Raw genomic sequence first — 18,791 nt, forward strand, 5'->3', positions numbered from 1 at the left:
AATGTATACACATAAAGACTAAGGTGAGCAGAGTGCTGGAGAAGGAGTAGGATGGGTAGATGGCAGAGCTACTAACTATCCCTGGTGTTTTGTTTTCGCCTGTTAAAGTTTTTCGTGTCTGGATTTTGGCTTTGGTTTTGCCAAAAGTGTGGTGTTTGTCTTGCATTATGGATAACATATGAATTTGTTAAACGCATGTTTTAATCTGCATCTGTTTAAGTACTTAATATTTAAGTGTATGTATGTATACACACTTAAATATTTACTACTTAAACAGATTTAAATATATATATATATATATAAAACACATATATTTAGCAAATATAATGATCATTAAAATAGTGTAGATTATGAAGACTGGTACAGCCACATTTCCCTTTTAAATGTCCGCTTTTATTTATTACATTTTGATCGGTCTGCCTGTCCCTCTGTGAGTTCACTCTTTTCCTCTTTTAACCATATACACAGATTTTATTATTAATAAGAAAATAAGGTACAGAAACTGCGCAGGGTTAACAGGATTGACTTCTTTTTAGCGAACGGACTCTCGGCGCTCGCTTCATCGGAAACGTCACGTCATCATCACTAACTTCCAGTTTGAATTTCATCATTTTAAATGTTTTGAGGCAAAGGATCATTAGTAGAAGTGATAGAAAAAGTAGAGCAAATAGGAAAGCATCATTAAATATGAAGTCAGAACAAAGTGTAACGCGCCTAGAGCACGAGGTCACTTGGGTTCCTGATAGTTCAGTAACTGGTTTCCCATACAACGATCTGGGTGTGAGACATTTGGTACTATTATCTTTATCTAGTCTTTGATCATCCAGCCACATTTTTAAATACCAAATATGACAGTCGCAGTGCAGTGGGTTATAGGATAAATTTAACTTTTTAAGGTTCTTTAAGTTGTCAAATGTCCCAGAGGGTATTGATGTCAGCAGGTTCTGTTGCAAACACAGTTCTTCCGTAGTGTTAGGAAAAGATGGTAAGTTTTCCAGTTTTCTGAGGCTGCAATCCACTTTTAATGTACTAGAAGTCAAATCTGTACATATGCATTTTCTTGGGCATATATATCCATTGGCGGTTGCCAGCGACAGGAGCTCAAGTAGAACTATCATTGGACCGAGTCGCATTCTGAAATGAAAAGTAAAGGATTAGTAATTAAACTGATACTAGGACATTTTTTTTAAATTTAAACACAATGGATGGGGGAGGGGGGTATTCACTACAGGTTTATCACACCCCAATACCAAGTCCAGTTAATACAGGATCGTGGAGGTGAGATAACCGAACCTAACCTTGGTGAATACGACCTAACGTGTAAATATACATTGAACCTTTTTAATGTCATAAAAGGCCCTCTGACAAAGGTACTAAAACTATTATTTTTCTATATTTCACTTATAGACACACATGCTGAGGTTGAAGCAATAAATAACAAAGTTCCAATCAACGGAACTTCATCAGGGGTAATACTAATAATTATTAATATTATAACCCTGATGAAGTTCCGTTGATCGGAACGAAACGCGTAGGGTTGTTGTACTTTATGCCAACGGTAACCCCTATAGTGCCTCAGTACATTGTACCGGCCTCAGCGCGGTACACATGGAGGACTATTTTTGTGGGATCCGGTTAGCTTGACCAGTTGGAGCTGACGGACTTTCCCACTATCCTCTGACGTCACTGAAATGCGGCCAAGCAAACATCGCGTGATCCTTCCACTGAAGTCGAGCCGACCACACAGACGCACAGAAGAGAGAGGGAGACGCCCGCATTTCCCTTCCGATTGCCCGTGTGATGGCAATCTCCCACACTATATTTTAACCTGCTACATGGTAAGTAGCCATTTGTCTTTTGCGTTATAAACCTCATCTCGCAGTACTTCCCCATATTGGTTCTTATCATTTACAGGATTATTCAGAGTGGGGAATTTACACTCACATCCCAGCATGAACTTTTTTGATAGTTTGTATTCACAGTGACTTCCATCCTCTGTTTGTCTGCAGTTGCACCCTATATCCAATTGTCTAGTTTATATTTATATATATATATATATATATATATATATATTTTTTTTTTATTATTATACACACAATATATTAAACAGGTGAAAAGAGAAACCTGGGAAATATGCAAATTTAAATCATTTGAATACTCTTTGCATATTTAAAGTAGTTTATTTCTCTCTTTTTCTCTTTTATTTTGTCTCTCTCTTCTCCCCTCTCCTTTCCATAAAACACAAACACAAACCCTTTTCAGAGTCTGCTGGAAGATACCATCCAATGTTGGGCTACAAGAACATAATGTGAAGTCTGTGCTAATGAGATATACATCGGACGCTGTTTTGCATATAATTAGCTTTGTGGATATATGGAAAAAAAGATGTGTTCTGTTTTAGGTAACGAACGTAATTGAGTAAGCGTACTCACCTGTTGATATTTAAAACTCACAGGTATATATTAAGAATACTGTGGTGCATCTAAGCGCAACACAGGTAACGTTGCCACTATGCGTGCTGCGGGCTGGTGACGCCTCCTTTTCCCCTGCGGTAAACATTAAAAAAAGTGCGGGGGGGAAAGGCACGCCATCTTAATTTTAAGAAAGGGAGGACACCAGTCTCTATCATAAGAGTATTTGCATTTCAGTGTACATACACAGAAAAAGTGCCAATTGCAATATATATATTGCAGATTAAATAGACATGCTGTATACAAAAATAGAGAAAACTTACATAGCTGACACACTCGCCCGTTTCGGGCTACGGCCCTTTGTCAAGACAAAGTGGTAAATCTCCTCCTATAAACTGGGCACAAACCCCATGAGATTCTCTGCAGTGACAGCTCGTGTGAGCACAGGAAACGTTATAAACGCAGTGAAAGGGTTACATAGTGTTACCCTCACAGAATGGTAAGCGACTGAGTGCCCCTCATGCCATACTCTGCGGTGAGTCGTGCCACTGTGCCACTGTGCCACTGTGCCACGTGATAATGACCAATAAGGTCGAAACTTTGTGTTTGGCTCAATAAATGAGTTAGTTATTCCAAATCCGTTTGTGCCCTGTGATCCTTCAACTATTACTCTGGAGTGACATTATGTAGGACCACATTTACTAAGCAGGGCAGTATGTGAGACCCAAAGGGCCCCAAGGTACCTCTGGTAACAGACAGGGTTTCATAGAATATCATTGCTTAGAAAAGACGGGTCCTTACTAAATATAATGCGGCTCAGAGGCTGGCCTGAGATGGAAATGTTGCTACAAATCATATAAAATAGGGGTCGTAGAGAGAGAATGCTTAACTCCAAGAGCGGCCAACTCCAGTCCTCAAGGGCCACCAACGGGTCAGGTTTTCAGGATATCCCTGTCCAGCACAGGTGCAGTCAAAGGCTGAGCCACCTGTTCTGAAGCAGGGATATCCTGAAAACCTGACCTGTTGGTGGCCCTTGAGGACTGGAGTTCGCCGCCCGTATTCTGCTCCATTCACTTCTTTCATTAATAGTTTTCTGTGATGGCCGGATCCGTGTATGGAACATGTATTCCCTCTACATGCTTTTACGCCAAGGGTTCAATTATACCAAACGCTGCTGGGCGGCGGCGCTATTCTGTGATGTCACCCTGCGCTGCCGCTGATCAGCATAGTGATTATACCAGGGAGTCGGTGGAGAGCAGGCAAGGAGGCGTGGCGGAGGCGTGGCCGGGAGCTGTTTGCCCTCATTGGCTGGAACCGCTCACAACAAATCTCAGATCACGCCGGGAGACAGCCACTCAGATCACGCCGCAGCAGCTATGTGCGCTGCTATTGGGTTTTAAAAAAAGTTGTTTTTCAGGCGCGCTGCGCCGCGTGGCACCGCACCTTTTCCTGTATAATCGTGGTCTAAGCTGCTGTGCACATGGTGGCACGATACCCAAATAAATAACCACTTTAAAAGCAATTTGTTGCTTGTGCAGAGGCACAAACTAGCGTGATAAAGTGATACTCATTGTTATGTGTTTTTGTGCAGGGCTTGAGTTAATTTGGCTTTCCAATGTCAAGTAACTTCACAAGAGCATAATTATCTGTGACCGGTGTGTGGGGGGAGGAATGCGCTTATAATTGATACCATCGTATAACATTGAGAAGTAGTCTTCAATTCTAAAACTCTGCAACATTTAACCTTCTTTGACTTACACATGTTTAGCGGTACATTAATTAATTTGTGGGCTCAATATATTTCTTTTACAGAATGTATCTCAGAAATTCAATGAAGTGGCATTTTAATTGTCAAATTTTGCTTGTATGTAGCTGTTTTCCAAAGCCAATAAAATTAGAGGAAATAAAGATGGCAGTTAGCTTGATGGTGCGTGAAATTAAGAAATGAAACTTTGATAAGGCAAATATAACATTCCATATTTAGAATAGAGAGAGGTTATATGTCTTGTGTTTAAACATACTTGTGGGTAGCGTAGAATCAAATTAAATGATGTATCTGGATTAATTATATTAATATATTTGTATCAGCATTTATTAATTCCACTGTTATAAAGTTATTACTGTATTTCAACTTAACACCAAACAAATAATGATAAGATCAGCACAAGAGAATCAATGGTTTATAAAGACAAAGTGAAAAATAAAAGAAACTGCTTGGGAAGACCCCACAACGTGAGAACAAGAGACCTTTAGTCCAAGCTGGGGGCCGAGTCGCGGGACTGCTCCTTGTCTACCAGTATCTCTCACTCACTCTCACTCACACACTCACTCTCACTCACACTCACAAATATACGAGTAGCTCCAGGGCTGATAATTTACACCTCAACCTTTTCATGTAATCCCGACTAACCTTAAAACTTGCCCCACAAATCAAGCATCCCAATAGCCTGCACTCATGGTTACTGTCCCACACTCACAGTCACTCCTACCAACCATTGTGACCAAGCACTGCCATATACAGCACTTATTCCCTCACCTGCTGTCTCTGTAAGTTTCCCATTAAACCTTAGATTGTAAGCTCTTCGGGGCAGGGATTTCCTTTACTATTGTCTGATTTTGCTGCACTTATTGTATTATTATTCCCTGTACTGTATTCTTTGTGAAGCGTTGTGTACACTTTTGGCGCTATATAAATAAAGACATACAATACAATACCTCATACATTACCCTTGGCCCCCTGCAGACGCACTTACCAGAACACCCTCCTACGGTCTCTGTTCGTTCTTCCTACCAACCAATTCGATTGTGAGCTCTTCGGAGCATGGACTCATTTTCTTAAATGTTACTTTTATGTCTGAAACACTTCTCTCCCTTTATTTGTTATTTGTATTATTTGATATTTATATGATTGTCACGTGTATTACTGCCGGGAAGCGCTATGTACATTAATGGCGCTATATACATAAAGACATACATACATATATACACACACACACACACATATATATATATATACACAGACACACACGCACACGCACGCACGCACGCACGCACGCACACACTGAAGAGGCAGAGGCCCCAGCATGGGGTCGTAGGCTCCTTAAGGGCTGCGACGTCCTGATTGGCGAGAGCTGGTAGGGGGGGGGGTCGGCTAACCCCCCTCCCCCTTCCCACACGGAGTGCGAAGGCTGCTTGTCCCCTCCATGCAGGGGGAGGGGGGAGAGGATATAAAGAGTGGGGCCCCAGGGGAGAGAGACAGAGCTAACGGAATTTTCCCCTTACAGGAACGCTGGCTGCTGCTGAGCTGCCATTTCAAGACCGCGAGGGGCCCCCCGCTGTATGAAGACCCCGAGTCCTGCCAGCCTCGCCCATGAGCTTGAGGAGGCCGCTGATGCTGCGGCACCAGAGGAGCCGGTAAGTGTCCCTGCCCCGCGCAGATCCCAGCGCTGAGGTGCAGGTAGGGATCCCCATTCCCCATCCCTCCCAGCTCCCCCGGCAAGTGCAGGCACCTGCTTGCAGCCCACCACGCTCCCGCGCCCACCCTGGGGCCCCCTCCAGACTTATGCCCCCCTATCCGCCCCCCCCCCCCCAGCCTGTGCCCCGCCACCTCGGCTTTTTCCCCTGCAAGGTCCCTCCGCCTCACTACTGATTCCCCCGCCGGGCCACGGGGCCTCCCGGCCTCTATTCCCGCACCACTCCTTCCCCTGCTCCCAGGCCTTGTCCCCCCTCCCGGTTCGCGCTTCGGCGAGGCCCCGCCGCCCGCGCCCTACTCCCTCTGCCCAAGCGCGGTCCCGGCAGGGACAGGGGCGGGTCGCTCCTGTGCTGCCGCCGCCAGCCCCGGCGCCGCCAGCCCGCTCACCACTCTGCAGGTGACGGCCGCGCGCCGAGCAGGGCGCCCGATGCCCAGGTCCCCCCCCCTACCATCTCTCCCGATCGCGGGAGCTCTCAGGCACCGCGTGCGCCGGCCGGGGAGCGCGCCGGCCGGGGAGCGCGCCTGTCGGCTCCCACTGCAACAGGCCGCTTACCCCTCTGCTGGGGGTGGCCACGCGCCGGCTCCCCCCATACCACCTCCTCACACCCCCACCACGGGGACCATCTGGCTCCGTCCCGCGCCCCCATCCCACTCACCCCCATCACCCCTCCGACCTGCGTGCGGTGCTGCTGGCTCCTCGGCACCATGACTCACCTCCCTCCAATGTGCTGCAGCAGGGGAGGGGGGGGCGCTGTTCTCCCGCGCGCGGGCTGCAGGCTGACCTTTCCCCCTGCTCCACCCTCCCTTCCCCCCTGCTCCACCCTCCCTTCCCCCCTGCTCCACCCTCCCTTCCCCCCTGCTCCACCCTCCCTTCCCGGGCTTCTGTGAGCAGGGGAGGGGGGGGGGGGGGGTTCCCTCCCCATGTTTATTAAAGAGACAGGAGGTCACAGGCAGGTCTGCAGAGGCAGGCTGTTACCTTGGCCCTCCTCTGCAGCAGCGCCACCATGAGGCCCCTAGCGGTACTGCAGGGCGACCTCAAGTTCACCCCTCAGGGCGACCTCAACCTTACCCCTCACAGTACAGGGCAGACTGTGAGCGGGGTTACACCCTTACCCCTCACAGTACAGGACAGACTGTGAGCGGGGTTACACCCTTACCCCTCACAGTACAGGACAGACTGTGAGCGGGGTTACTCCCTTACCCCTCACAGTACAGGACAGACTGTGAGCGGGGTTACTACCGTGAAGCACCAACATATCATATAACCACACGCCATACCCAACCACCCCACCTACTTACCTCCAGCAGGCAGGGGCGCGGGCGGTCTGGTGTATAACCGCCCCAGCCACCCGGGGCCCCTGCCCCTCCCACCCATGGGCCACGCTGTGTCGGGCAGATTAACTGCAGCGCAGAGACGGGCGTTCTGCTCTGTCACCGGCGGGGGTGGGGGGAGAGGATTTAAGGCGACCCAGCCCCTGGATCCTGCATGGGGTCCTCTCAGTTTTCGCAGGAAGCGACGGCCAATGACTGGTCATTGCACGCATGGAATGTGGACCAGGACCCCTACTCACCGACGCATGGTGAGGAGGGGAACAGACGCCGAGGCCAGTCACCGCGCTTCAGGCCAGGTCAGCGCAGGGTACTAACCCGAGCAACGAGATTCCAGGTAAGGAAATAAATCCTAGTATAATAAGGGTAATAGCGACTCAGATAGTGACAGCGACATTTCACAAAACCTGTCTGTATAAATTCCTAAAGAGACAGCGGTGATTCTCCGGTCACTTAAGGCCAGGTATCTATTAAGTCACTCAGGGGAACTTGCCTGCTTGCAGTTTGGCTGTGACAACTCTAATACAGAGATCTTTTCCTGGTAATGTACAGGTGAACAAAAGCTTCAATCAGACATAGAACTTTGCAACTAATATTGACAGATTTACTATAAATCATTCTTCCTGGTATTGCACAGGTTATTAAGAATTTATATTAGCGTTAGGGACCCCTGATATGTGGTCTGCCGTGCAGTGGCTCAGGGCCTTACAACAATTTTGGCCAAAGATGTCAAACTAAAAGACCATTTTACTTATTAGATATTTATACATATATATTTAGGCACTGTACCGTGTATGGGTCTCACTGGATGTGCTAAAACTGAGCTCTGTCTGTGTTTTAGGTTCTGTCTCTGGTTTTAAATATATATTGCCATGCTCAGTAGCACTCCTCTGTGACACTCATATGCTTATATATATGTTGTGGTTATTTTGGGGGTTCAATAGGAGCTTGTTAGGTGTCCAGTATATTTTACACTTAAGGCTAGGCCAAGCGGTGCAACGCAGGGGGCAGCGCGGGAGAGCAAGGCCCCAAAAATTAAGGATGACGGCGTAAGTACCAGCAATTGTATTGTATGTCGTTATTTATATAGCGCCATTAAGGTACATAGCGCTTCACATTAGTAATACACGCCAAATAAATATCAGATCATATAAATAACAGATCATGGGAATAAATGCTTTAGGCATTAAAGTTACATTAAGCAGAGTCCCTGCCCCGAAGAGCTTACACTTTAATGTAAAGGGAAGGACACTTACGCCGGCGCTAGGACCTCTCCAGTCGGTTTACACGCCTTGAGAAAGACCATTTCAATTGAAACGCGTGGGAGGAGGTTCTCTTTTCTGTTTGTTGGTGTATCCGTTTAGGTAATTTAATAAATTATTTGTTCATTCCTTCACTGGTGAGTTTTGATCTAGATAGGAGCGGCAGTACTGCTGATCAATTCTACCCCGTACCACTATGATCGGACGGCGCCGAGGAGGGAAGCCAGACACCCGCTCTGGGTGCGACGCCAAGCAGGGGGCGCGGGGGGACCAGTATCAATCCTTCACCACCCAGGCTGGTTCAGCCACTATTTACCTGCTTGCTCTGGAAGTAGCTAGACGGATTCTTCTATCTACACCCAAAGCGAGATAATAAAAGGGAAAGTTCACGGACGTACACAACCTTTTGCTGATGGGTTTCAGGCCAGGGAAAAAGCGAAGGCTACAGGTGAGGAGAGAGCTAGTAAGTATAAAACCATGGACAACTGGCTAAGAGGTTACCTGTGTTAGCCAGCTGCCTGCAGGAGAAGCACCCAGTAGAGGGTCTGAACGTCCTTAAATACATAGACCTTAGATGCGACACATATAAAACATTTGGGGAACATCGTGGGAAGAATATGTTTAGAATTTGGTAACCACACTCGCAAGTCGCAATCTTAAATTCGCCTCTATATACCCGCACGTCATACGGGAGAAAATGACCAAAGAGGTAGGCCTGCGACGCATGGCTGGACCGTTTCACTCACTGCCCATACACTGAGGAGCCTTATTCAGTAATGCTAGGGTGCTAGGAAGGTTACACTAATACATGCCCACGTCACCTTGGGCAGAAGGGTATAGCGGACTTATGGACCTGATCCACAAGTCACTAGCCCCACGCACTTGGAGAACCTACCTCCAGGCTTGGCACACATGGCTAGTATTCAAGCAAAAGGACAGAGTCGAGGGTAAGCGTGGTAGCAGCGCGCGGATCATTAGCTTCCTACAGGCCCAGAAGGCAGCTGGGGGTTGGGGCCATGATGGCAGGACTGTGTTTTTCCGAAATGGCACATCTGCAGGGACATAACTAAGGATTTCATAGTTAGGAGAACCCTAAGAATAGGCTGGGATAGGGGTGAAGCCAAGTGAACTGACAGTAAGGAGCCGATAACGCCAGACAGGCTTCAGGTATTGATGATAGAAAAATAGGCTAAAGCGCTCTATGTAGGTATAATGAAATAAAGTGAGCCAAACCACTAAGCCAAGGTATATAAAATGATATGATATAGTTCTTAATATGCAATAGTATGGGTACTATCCTCCTGAAGACAGGTGGTAGATGGTACAAGCCCACTCACCCTCAGTCTCATTGGCAGGTTCCCCTGAACATAAGCAATACTCACATCCTAGGAGTGGTAGGCAGGCTGTGCAGCTACAGATATGTAGTATAACACGAAAATGGAGAACAAAAGCGCACTAGCAAAAACTGAGCAGGAAGGACCCAGATTCAAAAATAAATAAAAGGGCACTTTAATGTGACAAAAGACCCATACAACGCGTTTCGAACGTCACAGCGTTCTTTTTCAAGGTATTGATGATGGCAGCAAAAGAGCTATGTTTCAGTACAGCGGAAAAGGGAACTGTTCAGAGTAGTATTTGCCGTGGCTTTCTTGGTGCCTCCAGGGTTGGCGAGCTAGTGGCGGCATCTTAACAATCCAGGGTTCGGGCTTGTTTTTCGCGAGCATGATTCTCAATGCTACGTCAGTGGTATGCAAGATTCGCGGGTCTAAAACCGACCAAGCGGGAAGGGGAGCGTGGGTCCACCTCACTATAGAGGATAACGGAAGTTTGCCCAGTGGCGTTGAGTAAGGGGTACGTAAGGCACAGGCCCAAGGTTGGGAGCAATTTCATCATCCATCAGGACGCAACACCACTCACAAGGTACCAATTTCAAAGCGTTTTTAGGCGGTGCCTAGCTGCTAAGGGGGATGGATCCCAGTTTATTTGTTACCCATTGCTTTAGAATTGGTGCCGCAACAGCGGTAGCTGAGAACGGCTGTATGCCGGACCAAATGTGGAAACCGGGGAGGTGGAAACCCAGTGCCTATAGGGGGTTACATCAGGGCCTAAGGGCACAGCAACGTGCTGAGGCAAGAAGATTAACATGTTTTTCCCTCTCCGTAGACCGCTGCACAAAAGACCCTGGAAGTGTGGATCATGGGACATTCCTTTCGTTCAGTGGGCGCACGTATGGGCGAAGGATCAGCGGTGCGGCCAGCAGCTGTGGTGTACGGGAGAGGGGGTGAATTGGCGTTGGCTTGGGAAGAGAGGAAGGTGCTTGGTTGATCTGTAACAGGCTCTGCACAAGGAGTGAGCAGAATTTCAGGTGAAAGCGGATGTTATTTTGCTACACCTCGTGGGGAATGATCCAGCCAACACCAAAACACTAGAGTTGATTTATCGGTTACAGCAGGAATGCGCCCGCTTGAAGGCGCTGTGGAGTGAGGTTTTAATCATTTGGTCTGTAATTAGTCCAAAGCAAATTTTAAAAGGGCCACGGAAAGAGAAAGCTAGGAGGAAGGTTAATAAGGCCATGGGCAAAATACATCCTCTAGCGGCGGTAAAACTCTTAAAGCGCAGAGGGACTGACACCAAGGAGTGCAGCTGGCGCAGAAGGGACTGTGTGCATCTATCACCAAAGGGGTTGGAGGTGTTCTTAAGTAACATCAAGGGTTTTTTGCGGGAAGAATTAAGATCAGAGGTCGCAGCTTTGGGTGGGCGTGTCGGCCCCAGGGTAGCCAGTGCCCGGCAGAGGGGCCTCCGGGTGGCGGAGCTGCCGCGCCAGCCAAGCTCACGAGACGGAGAAAGGGCGAGGACTTTAGGGTCTGTCCCTCAGCTGGAGCCCCTAGAACAGCGCGGCAGGCTGGAGGCGCCGGCTGTAGGGCCGGGCTGGCCTATGCCCAATCAACGCTGGTAAAAGGCTGGGCGCCAGCTTTAGGGCTGGGCCTAAGCTGACCCTAGGGGCGGGAGGGGGAGGGAAGCAGCCCAACATCGGCTGAATGAGGATCTCCCCCTCCCATTTTACAGTGCTTTTGGGCGGAGGGAGGGAGCGGGCCAATTGCTGGCTGTCGGCAGGGATCTCCCTCCCATGCACATGATACGGGCTGGGGGAGGGAGCGGGCCAATTGCTGGCTGTCGGCAGGGATCTCCCCCCCCCATGCACATGATACGGGCTGGGGGAGGGAGCGGGCCAATTGCTGGCTGTCGGCAGGGATCTCCCCCTACCCCCCATTTTGCATGGAGCATACTTGGCTGGCGGGCAGGCTGGTAGGATTTTAACAGCGGATGTTAAAATAAAGCTGTGACCTTTTCTTCCAACATTGTGTGGTCTCCATTATTTGGTTTAGCGTCACAAAGGAGGGGCGGCGCATAAAGCCTTTAACACACACACACACACATTATATATATATATATATATATATATATATATATATATATATATATATATATATATATATATATATATATATATATATATGTATATATACGCGCACACACACATATATATACATACACACACATACACACTTTGTGTCATTTCAATCAAATTCTCCCAGCTGCCAAACAGAGGACACGCCGGGAGTAAAGACTACGGCACCATATTTATCACCAAAGAAAACCCCGCCACTACCGATGGGAATGGGTTTCATGGTGAGACCCGGTGCAATACTTTTCCCCAGTATGTGCTGCCCAGAGAGTGTGATAAATGATCGAGTTAATTTGTGGTTAGAGATCAAGCTGCAGAACAACAAAAACCTTCATCTATTATTTAGCAATCTGCTGCATGCCTGCCCAGTACTGAAATGGTTAAAAAGAAGTATTGAGGGTCCTATGTTTACAAACTCTCATAAAGTATACATTTAATAAGGAAAAACTGTACTAAGTTAATCACAGAAAAATATGTCATTGTTCTAATACTAGTTTATTTGTCTTTGCTGAAACCGGAGCCTATGCTAATGCTAACCCGACAGGTATTCCCCCCGACAGGTATTAACCCGACAGGTATTAATCTCTGGGGGTGATTTATCAAATTCTCTCAGCTGTAAACTAAAGTAAAATAGTGTAAATCTACTATATACTGCACATAATATATACTATATACTGCATATAGTACTATATACTATACAAACTATATACTGCACATACTATATATGGCATATACTATATACTGCATATAGTACTATAATACTATACAAACTATATACTGCACATACTATATACGGCATATACTATATACTGCATATAGTACTATAATACTATATAAACTATATACTGCACATACTATATACTGCATGTACTATATACTGCACATACTATATACTGCATATACTATAGGCTATATACTGCACATACTATAGACTATATACTGCATAGATTGACCAAATAAGGAAATACAGTGAATTTCAACAGTAATGTCTTTTTTGTGCCCCAATTTTGCAAAGGGTAGACGTTGATAAATAACCCCCATTAGTGAACATTTTATTTAGAAAACACAGAAGTATTATAATTGATGCAAATACCTGTAAGCCAGTTACCTTTAGTTTCTAAACGGGTGCATGTAGGTCCACATGTATTTTCCTGCATACTGCTTAAGCCGTCCCCAGTACAATTGTCACTGACAAATACCCCTTCCAAATTCAAAAAGAGGATGATACAGCAGGTTCCTGGGAAAGGACGACGCAGTGAAACACTATTGGTGGATTCACTAGTTTCAAAGACAAAGCCTTTGATGTCTTTGCACTCACACTGCACTCACACTGCATCAAACGATGCATCACACTGCACTCACACTGCATCAAACGATGCATCACACTGCACTCACACTGCATCAAACGATGCATCACACTGCACTCACACTGCATCAAACGATGCGTCACACTGCACTCACACTGCATCAAACGATGCTTCACACTGCACTCACACTGCATCAAACGATGCGTCACACTGCACTCACACTGCATCAAACGATGCATCACACTGCACTCACACTGCATCAAACGATGCATCACACTACACTCACACTGCATCAAACGATGCATCACACTGCACTCCCGATGCATCACACTCCATCACACTGCACTCACACTACATCACATGAGGCATCACACTGCACTCACACTGCATCAAACGATGCATCACACTGCACTCAAGATGCATCACACTGCACTCACGATGCATCACACTGCACTCATGATGCATCACACTGCACTCACATGATGCATCACACTGCACTCACATGATGCATCACACTGCACTCACACTACATCACACTGCACTCACATGATGCATCACACTGCACTCACACTACATCACACTGCATCACACTGCACTCACGATGCATCACACTGCACTCACTCTGCATCTGATGGTGTTGACGGGGCATGTTATTTTGTTGTCACTACAGATAAGAGTCATTGCCTCTGGCAGGCTCGGACTCAGGAAAGGACCTACAAGCAAACTAATGTTTTCGAAAGATAAGAGCCTGCAAGTTTTCTTTTTCCAAAGACAGAGTTGTGTTAATATTCATGAACACAGCCCAGAATACATTTTTTTTTCCATTAAAAACGTAACTTTATGAATATTGCATTTTGGAAATGTTTCTTTCAGTAAAGTTGACCTGTGGAATGCATACCACTCACAAATTCTTGTTTTGTAAAACCATCAATATAATGTATGCAGTAAATTGTAAACATTATAACTTGTAAGATATTTGAATTGTTCTGAGTTCCCAATATTATTTTTATTTGTATAATCCTCCTTACCCGCTCTAAAGAAGGTCCTATCAGATTAGATATGCACGCAGGCAGTGCTCAGTCTCTCAGGTAGGTGCAGGGTGCTAGGAGGGTGCAGGGTGCAGGGTGCAGGGAGGGGGCTGGGAGGGTCAGGGGGCTGGGAGGGTGCAGGGGGCTGGGAGAGTGCAGGGTGCTGGGAGGGTCAGGGGGCTGGGAGAGTGCAGGGTGCTGGGAGGGTGCAGGGTGCTTGGAGGGTCAGGGGGCTGGGAGAGTGCAGGGTGCTGGGAGGGTGCAGGGTGCTGGGAGGGTGCAGGGGGCTGGGAGAGTGCAGGGTGCTGGGAGAGTGCAGGGGGCTGGGAGGGTGCAGGGGGCTGGGAGAGTGCAGGGGGCTGGGAGGGTGCAGGGTGCTTGGAGGGTCAGGGGGCTGGGAGAGTGCAGGGTGCTGGGAGGGTGCAGGGTGCTGGGAGGGTGCAGGGGGCTGGGAGAGTGCAGGGTGCTGGGAGAGTGCAGGGGGCTGGGAGGGTGCAGGGGGCTGGGAGAGTGCAGGGGGCTGGGAGGGTGCAGGGTGCTTGGAGGGTCAGGGGGCTGGGAGGGTGCAGGGTGCTGGGAGAGTGCAGGGGGCTGGGAGGGTGCAGGGTGCTGGGAGAGTGCAGGGGGCTGGGAGGGTGCAGGGGGCTGGGAGGGTGCAGGGTGCTGGGAGATTGCAGGGTGCTGGGAGGCGGCTGGGAGGGTGCAGGGTGCTCGGAGGGTGCAGGCTTGGCATGGATAAGCAGATAGATAAAGGATGGGCGCCAGGAACTTTTATAAAACATAAAGGTGCTTTATTGGACATCTAGAGGGCTGCAGACAGATTTCCCGGGGCCCAGGACTAGAGGTGTGACCCCACCGCCCCCTCCCCCCCCTCCGCAGAGTTGCGAGACCCCCATTTCACCCCTTGCGAGTCACTTCGATTTCCCTCCATCTTCCCATGTATTACTCTCCCCTCCATCGCACTCCTACGCGGGGAGATACGTGCAGTAACGTGTTACCCATAGTAATGGATGAATTACCCATACGATCAGGAATGCGCAGGGAACCTTCCGGTTGGGCCGGTCCAAACACACTACGGAGATACTATTTCGAGAACTCCTAACAAGAGCATGCTGCGAGAGCAATCTTGGGCCCTTACTACTCGCACTTACTAAAGCCCGGTGGTGGCTAGGAGTGGGTAGGGCTCGTTTAAACGGGAGTTCCTGGGACCCATGCTCGCCAAATGGCTGGCCTGGGTGGCGGCCAGCTCGGGGCTTGCTTACGAGCCATTGGTTGGAGTACCTTTGGCCTTTATCCAATAAGCGAGCAATCTGGCAGGGTGTTTGTTCTTATCACAGGGTGTTTGTTCTTATCACAGGGTGTTTGTACTTATCACAGGGTGTTTGTTCTTATCACAGGGTGTTTGTTCTTATCACAGGGTGTTTGTACTTATCACAGGGTGTTTGTACTTATCACAGGGTGTTTGTACTTATCACAGGGTGTTTGTACTTATCACAGGGTGTTTGTACTTATCACAGGGTGTTTGTACTTATCACAGGGTGTTTGTACTTATCACAGGGTGTTTGTTCTTATCACAGGGTGTTTGTACTTATCACAGGGTGTTTGTACTTATCACAGGGTGTTTGTACTTATCACAGGGTGTTTGTACTTATCACAGGGTGTTTGTTCTTATCACAGGGTGTTTGTACTTATCACAGGGTGTTTGTTCTTATCACAGGGTGTTTGTACTTATCACAGGGTGTTTGTACTTATCACAGGGTGTTTGTACTTATCACAGGGTGTTTGTACTTATCACAGGGTGTTTGTTCTTATCACAGGGTGTTTGTACTTATCACAGGGTGTTTGTACTTATCACAGGGTGTTTGTACTTATCACAGGGTGTTTGTACTTATCACAGGGTGTTTGTACTTATCACAGGGTGTTTGTACTTATCACAGGGTGTTTGTACTTATCACAGGGTGTTTGTTCTTATCACAGGGTGTTTGTTCTTATCACAGGGTGTTTGTTCTTATCACAGGGTGTTTGTTCTTATCACAGGGTGTTTGTACTTATCACAGGGTGTTTGTACTTATCACAGGGTGTTTGTTCTTATCACAGGGTGTTTGTACTTATCACAGGGTGTTTGTACTTATCACAGGGTGTTTGTACTTATCACAGGGTGTTTGTTCTTATCACAGGGTGTTTGTACTTATCACAGGGTGTTTGTACTTATCACAGGGTGTTTGTTCTTATCACAGGGTGTTTGTACTTATCACAGGGTGTTTGTTCTTATCACAGGGTGTTTGTACTTATCACAGGGTGTTTGTACTTATCACAGGGTGTTTGTACTTATCACAGGGTGTTTGTTCTTATCACAGGGTGTTTGTACTTATCACAGGGTGTTTGTACTTATCACAGGGTGTTTGTTCTTATCACAGGGTGTTTGTACTTATCACAGGGTGTTTGTTCTTATCACAGGGTGTTTGTTCTTATCACAGGGTGTTTGTTCTTATCACAGGGTGTTTGTACTTATCACAGGGTGTTTGTTCTTATCACAGGGTGTTTGTTCTTATCACAGGGTGTTTGTTCTTATCACAGGGTGTTTGTTCTTATCACAGGGTGTTTGTACTTATCACAGGGTGTTTGTTCTTATCACAGGGTGTTTGTTCTTATCACAGGGTGTTTGTTCTTATCACAGGGTGTTTGTTCTTATCACAGGGTGTTTGTACTTATCACAGGGTGTTTGTTCTTATCACAGGGTGTTTGTTCTTATCACAGGGTGTTTGTTCTTATCACAGGGTGTTTGTTCTTATCACAGGGTGTTTGTACTTATCACAGGGTGTTTGTACTTATCACAGGGTGTTTGTACTTATCACAGGGTGTTTGTTCTTATCACAGGGTGTTTGTTCTTATCACAGGGTGTTTGTTCTTATCACAGGGTGTTTGTTCTTATCACAGGGTGTTTGTACTTATCACAGGGTGTTTGTACGTATCACAGGGTGTTTGTACTTATCACATGGTGTTTGTACTTATCACAGGGTGTTTGTACTTATCACAGGGTGTTTGTACTTATCACAGGGTGTTTGTACTTATCACAGGGTGTTTGTACGTATCACAGGGTGTTTGTACTTATCACAGGGTGTTTGTACTTATCACAGGGTGTTTGTTCTTATCACAGGGTGTTTGTACTTATCACAGGGTGTTTGTTCTTATCACAGGGTGTTTGTTCTTATCACGGTGTTTGTTCTTATCACAGGGTGTTTGTACTTATCACAGGGTGTTTGTACGTATCACAGGGTGTTTGTACTTATCACATGGTGTTTGTACTTATCACAGGGTGTTTGTTCTTATCACAGGGTGTTTGTACTTATCACAGGGTGTTTGTTCTTATCACAGGGTGTTTGTACTTATCACAGGGTGTTTGTACTTATCACAGGGTGTTTGTTCTTATCACAGGGTGTTTGTACTTATCACAGGGTGTTTGTTCTTATCACAGGGTGTTTGTTCTTATCACAGGGTGTTTGTTCATATCACAGGGTGTTTGTTCTTATCACAGGGTGTTTGTTCTTATCACAGGGTGTTTGTTCTTATCACAGGGTGTTTGTACTTATCACAGGGTGTTTGTACTTATCACAGGGTGTTTGTACTTATCACAGGGTGTTTGTACTTATCACAGGGTGTTTGTACTTATCACAGGGTGTTTGTACTTATCACAGGGTGTTTGTTCTTATCACAGGGTGTTTGTACTTATCACAGGGTGTTTGTTCTTATCACAGGGTGTTTGTACTTATCACAGGGTGTTTGTTCTTATCACAGGGTGTTTGTTCTTATCACAGGGTGTTTGTTCTTATCACAGGGTGTTTGTTCTTATCACAGGGTGTTTGTACTTATCACAGGGTGTTTGTTCTTATCACAGGGTGTTTGTTCTTATCACAGGGTGTTTGTTCTTATCACAGGGTGTTTGTACTTATCACAGGGTGTTTGTTCTTATCACAGGGTGTTTGTTCTTATCACAGGGTGTTTGTACTTATCACAGGGTGTTTGTTCTTATCACAGGGTGTTTGTTCTTATCACAGGGTGTTTGTACTTATCACAGGGTGTTTGTACTTATCACAGGGTGTTTGTACTTATCACAGGGTGTTTGTACTTATCACATGGTGTTTGTACTTATCACAGGGTGTTTGTACTTATCACAGGGTGTTTGTACTTATCACAGGGTGTTTGTTCTTATCACATGGTGTTTTTACGTATCACAGGGTGTTTTTACGTATCACAGGGTGTTTGTACTTATCACAGGGTGTTTGTACTTATCACAGGGTGTTTGTTCTTATCACAGGGTGTTTGTACTTATCACAGGGTGTTTGTACTTATCACAGGGTGTTTGTACTTATCACATGGTGTTTGTACTTATCACAGGGTGTTTGTACTTATCACAGGGTGTTTGTACTTATCACAGGGTGTTTGTTCTTATCACATGGTGTTTTTACGTATCACAGGGTGTTTTTACGTATCACAGGGTGTTTGTACTTATCACAGG

General features: G+C 46.6%; 1 protein-coding gene across 3 annotated transcripts; it reads right to left on the reverse strand.

Annotated features, from left to right (window-relative positions):
* Positions 1 to 442: 442 nt before the first annotated feature.
* LOC142468408 (platelet glycoprotein IX-like) lies at positions 443 to 13,900 on the reverse strand. 3 transcript variants are annotated; one of them, XM_075574974.1, is made up of 2 exons: positions 13,049 to 13,900; positions 443 to 1,134 (listed from the first exon to the last, which is right to left on the reverse strand). In XM_075574974.1, the coding sequence occupies exon 2, from the start codon at positions 1,131 to 1,133 to the stop codon at positions 513 to 515; it is 621 nt and encodes a 206-aa protein (XP_075431089.1). In that variant the 5' UTR covers position 1,134; positions 13,049 to 13,900; the 3' UTR covers positions 443 to 512. The 3 variants fall into 3 exon arrangements, with proteins under 3 accessions (XP_075431089.1, XP_075431090.1, XP_075431091.1); XM_075574975.1 differs by having other exon boundaries at positions 13,034 to 13,900; XM_075574976.1 differs by lacking the exon at positions 13,049 to 13,900 and adding an exon at positions 6,558 to 6,580.
* Between the last annotated feature and the right edge of the window lie 4,891 nt (positions 13,901 to 18,791).

The sequence above is a fragment of the Ascaphus truei genome, chromosome 17 (assembly GCF_040206685.1).
Source record: "Ascaphus truei isolate aAscTru1 chromosome 17, aAscTru1.hap1, whole genome shotgun sequence".
Taxonomy (NCBI): Eukaryota; Metazoa; Chordata; class Amphibia; order Anura; family Ascaphidae; genus Ascaphus; species Ascaphus truei.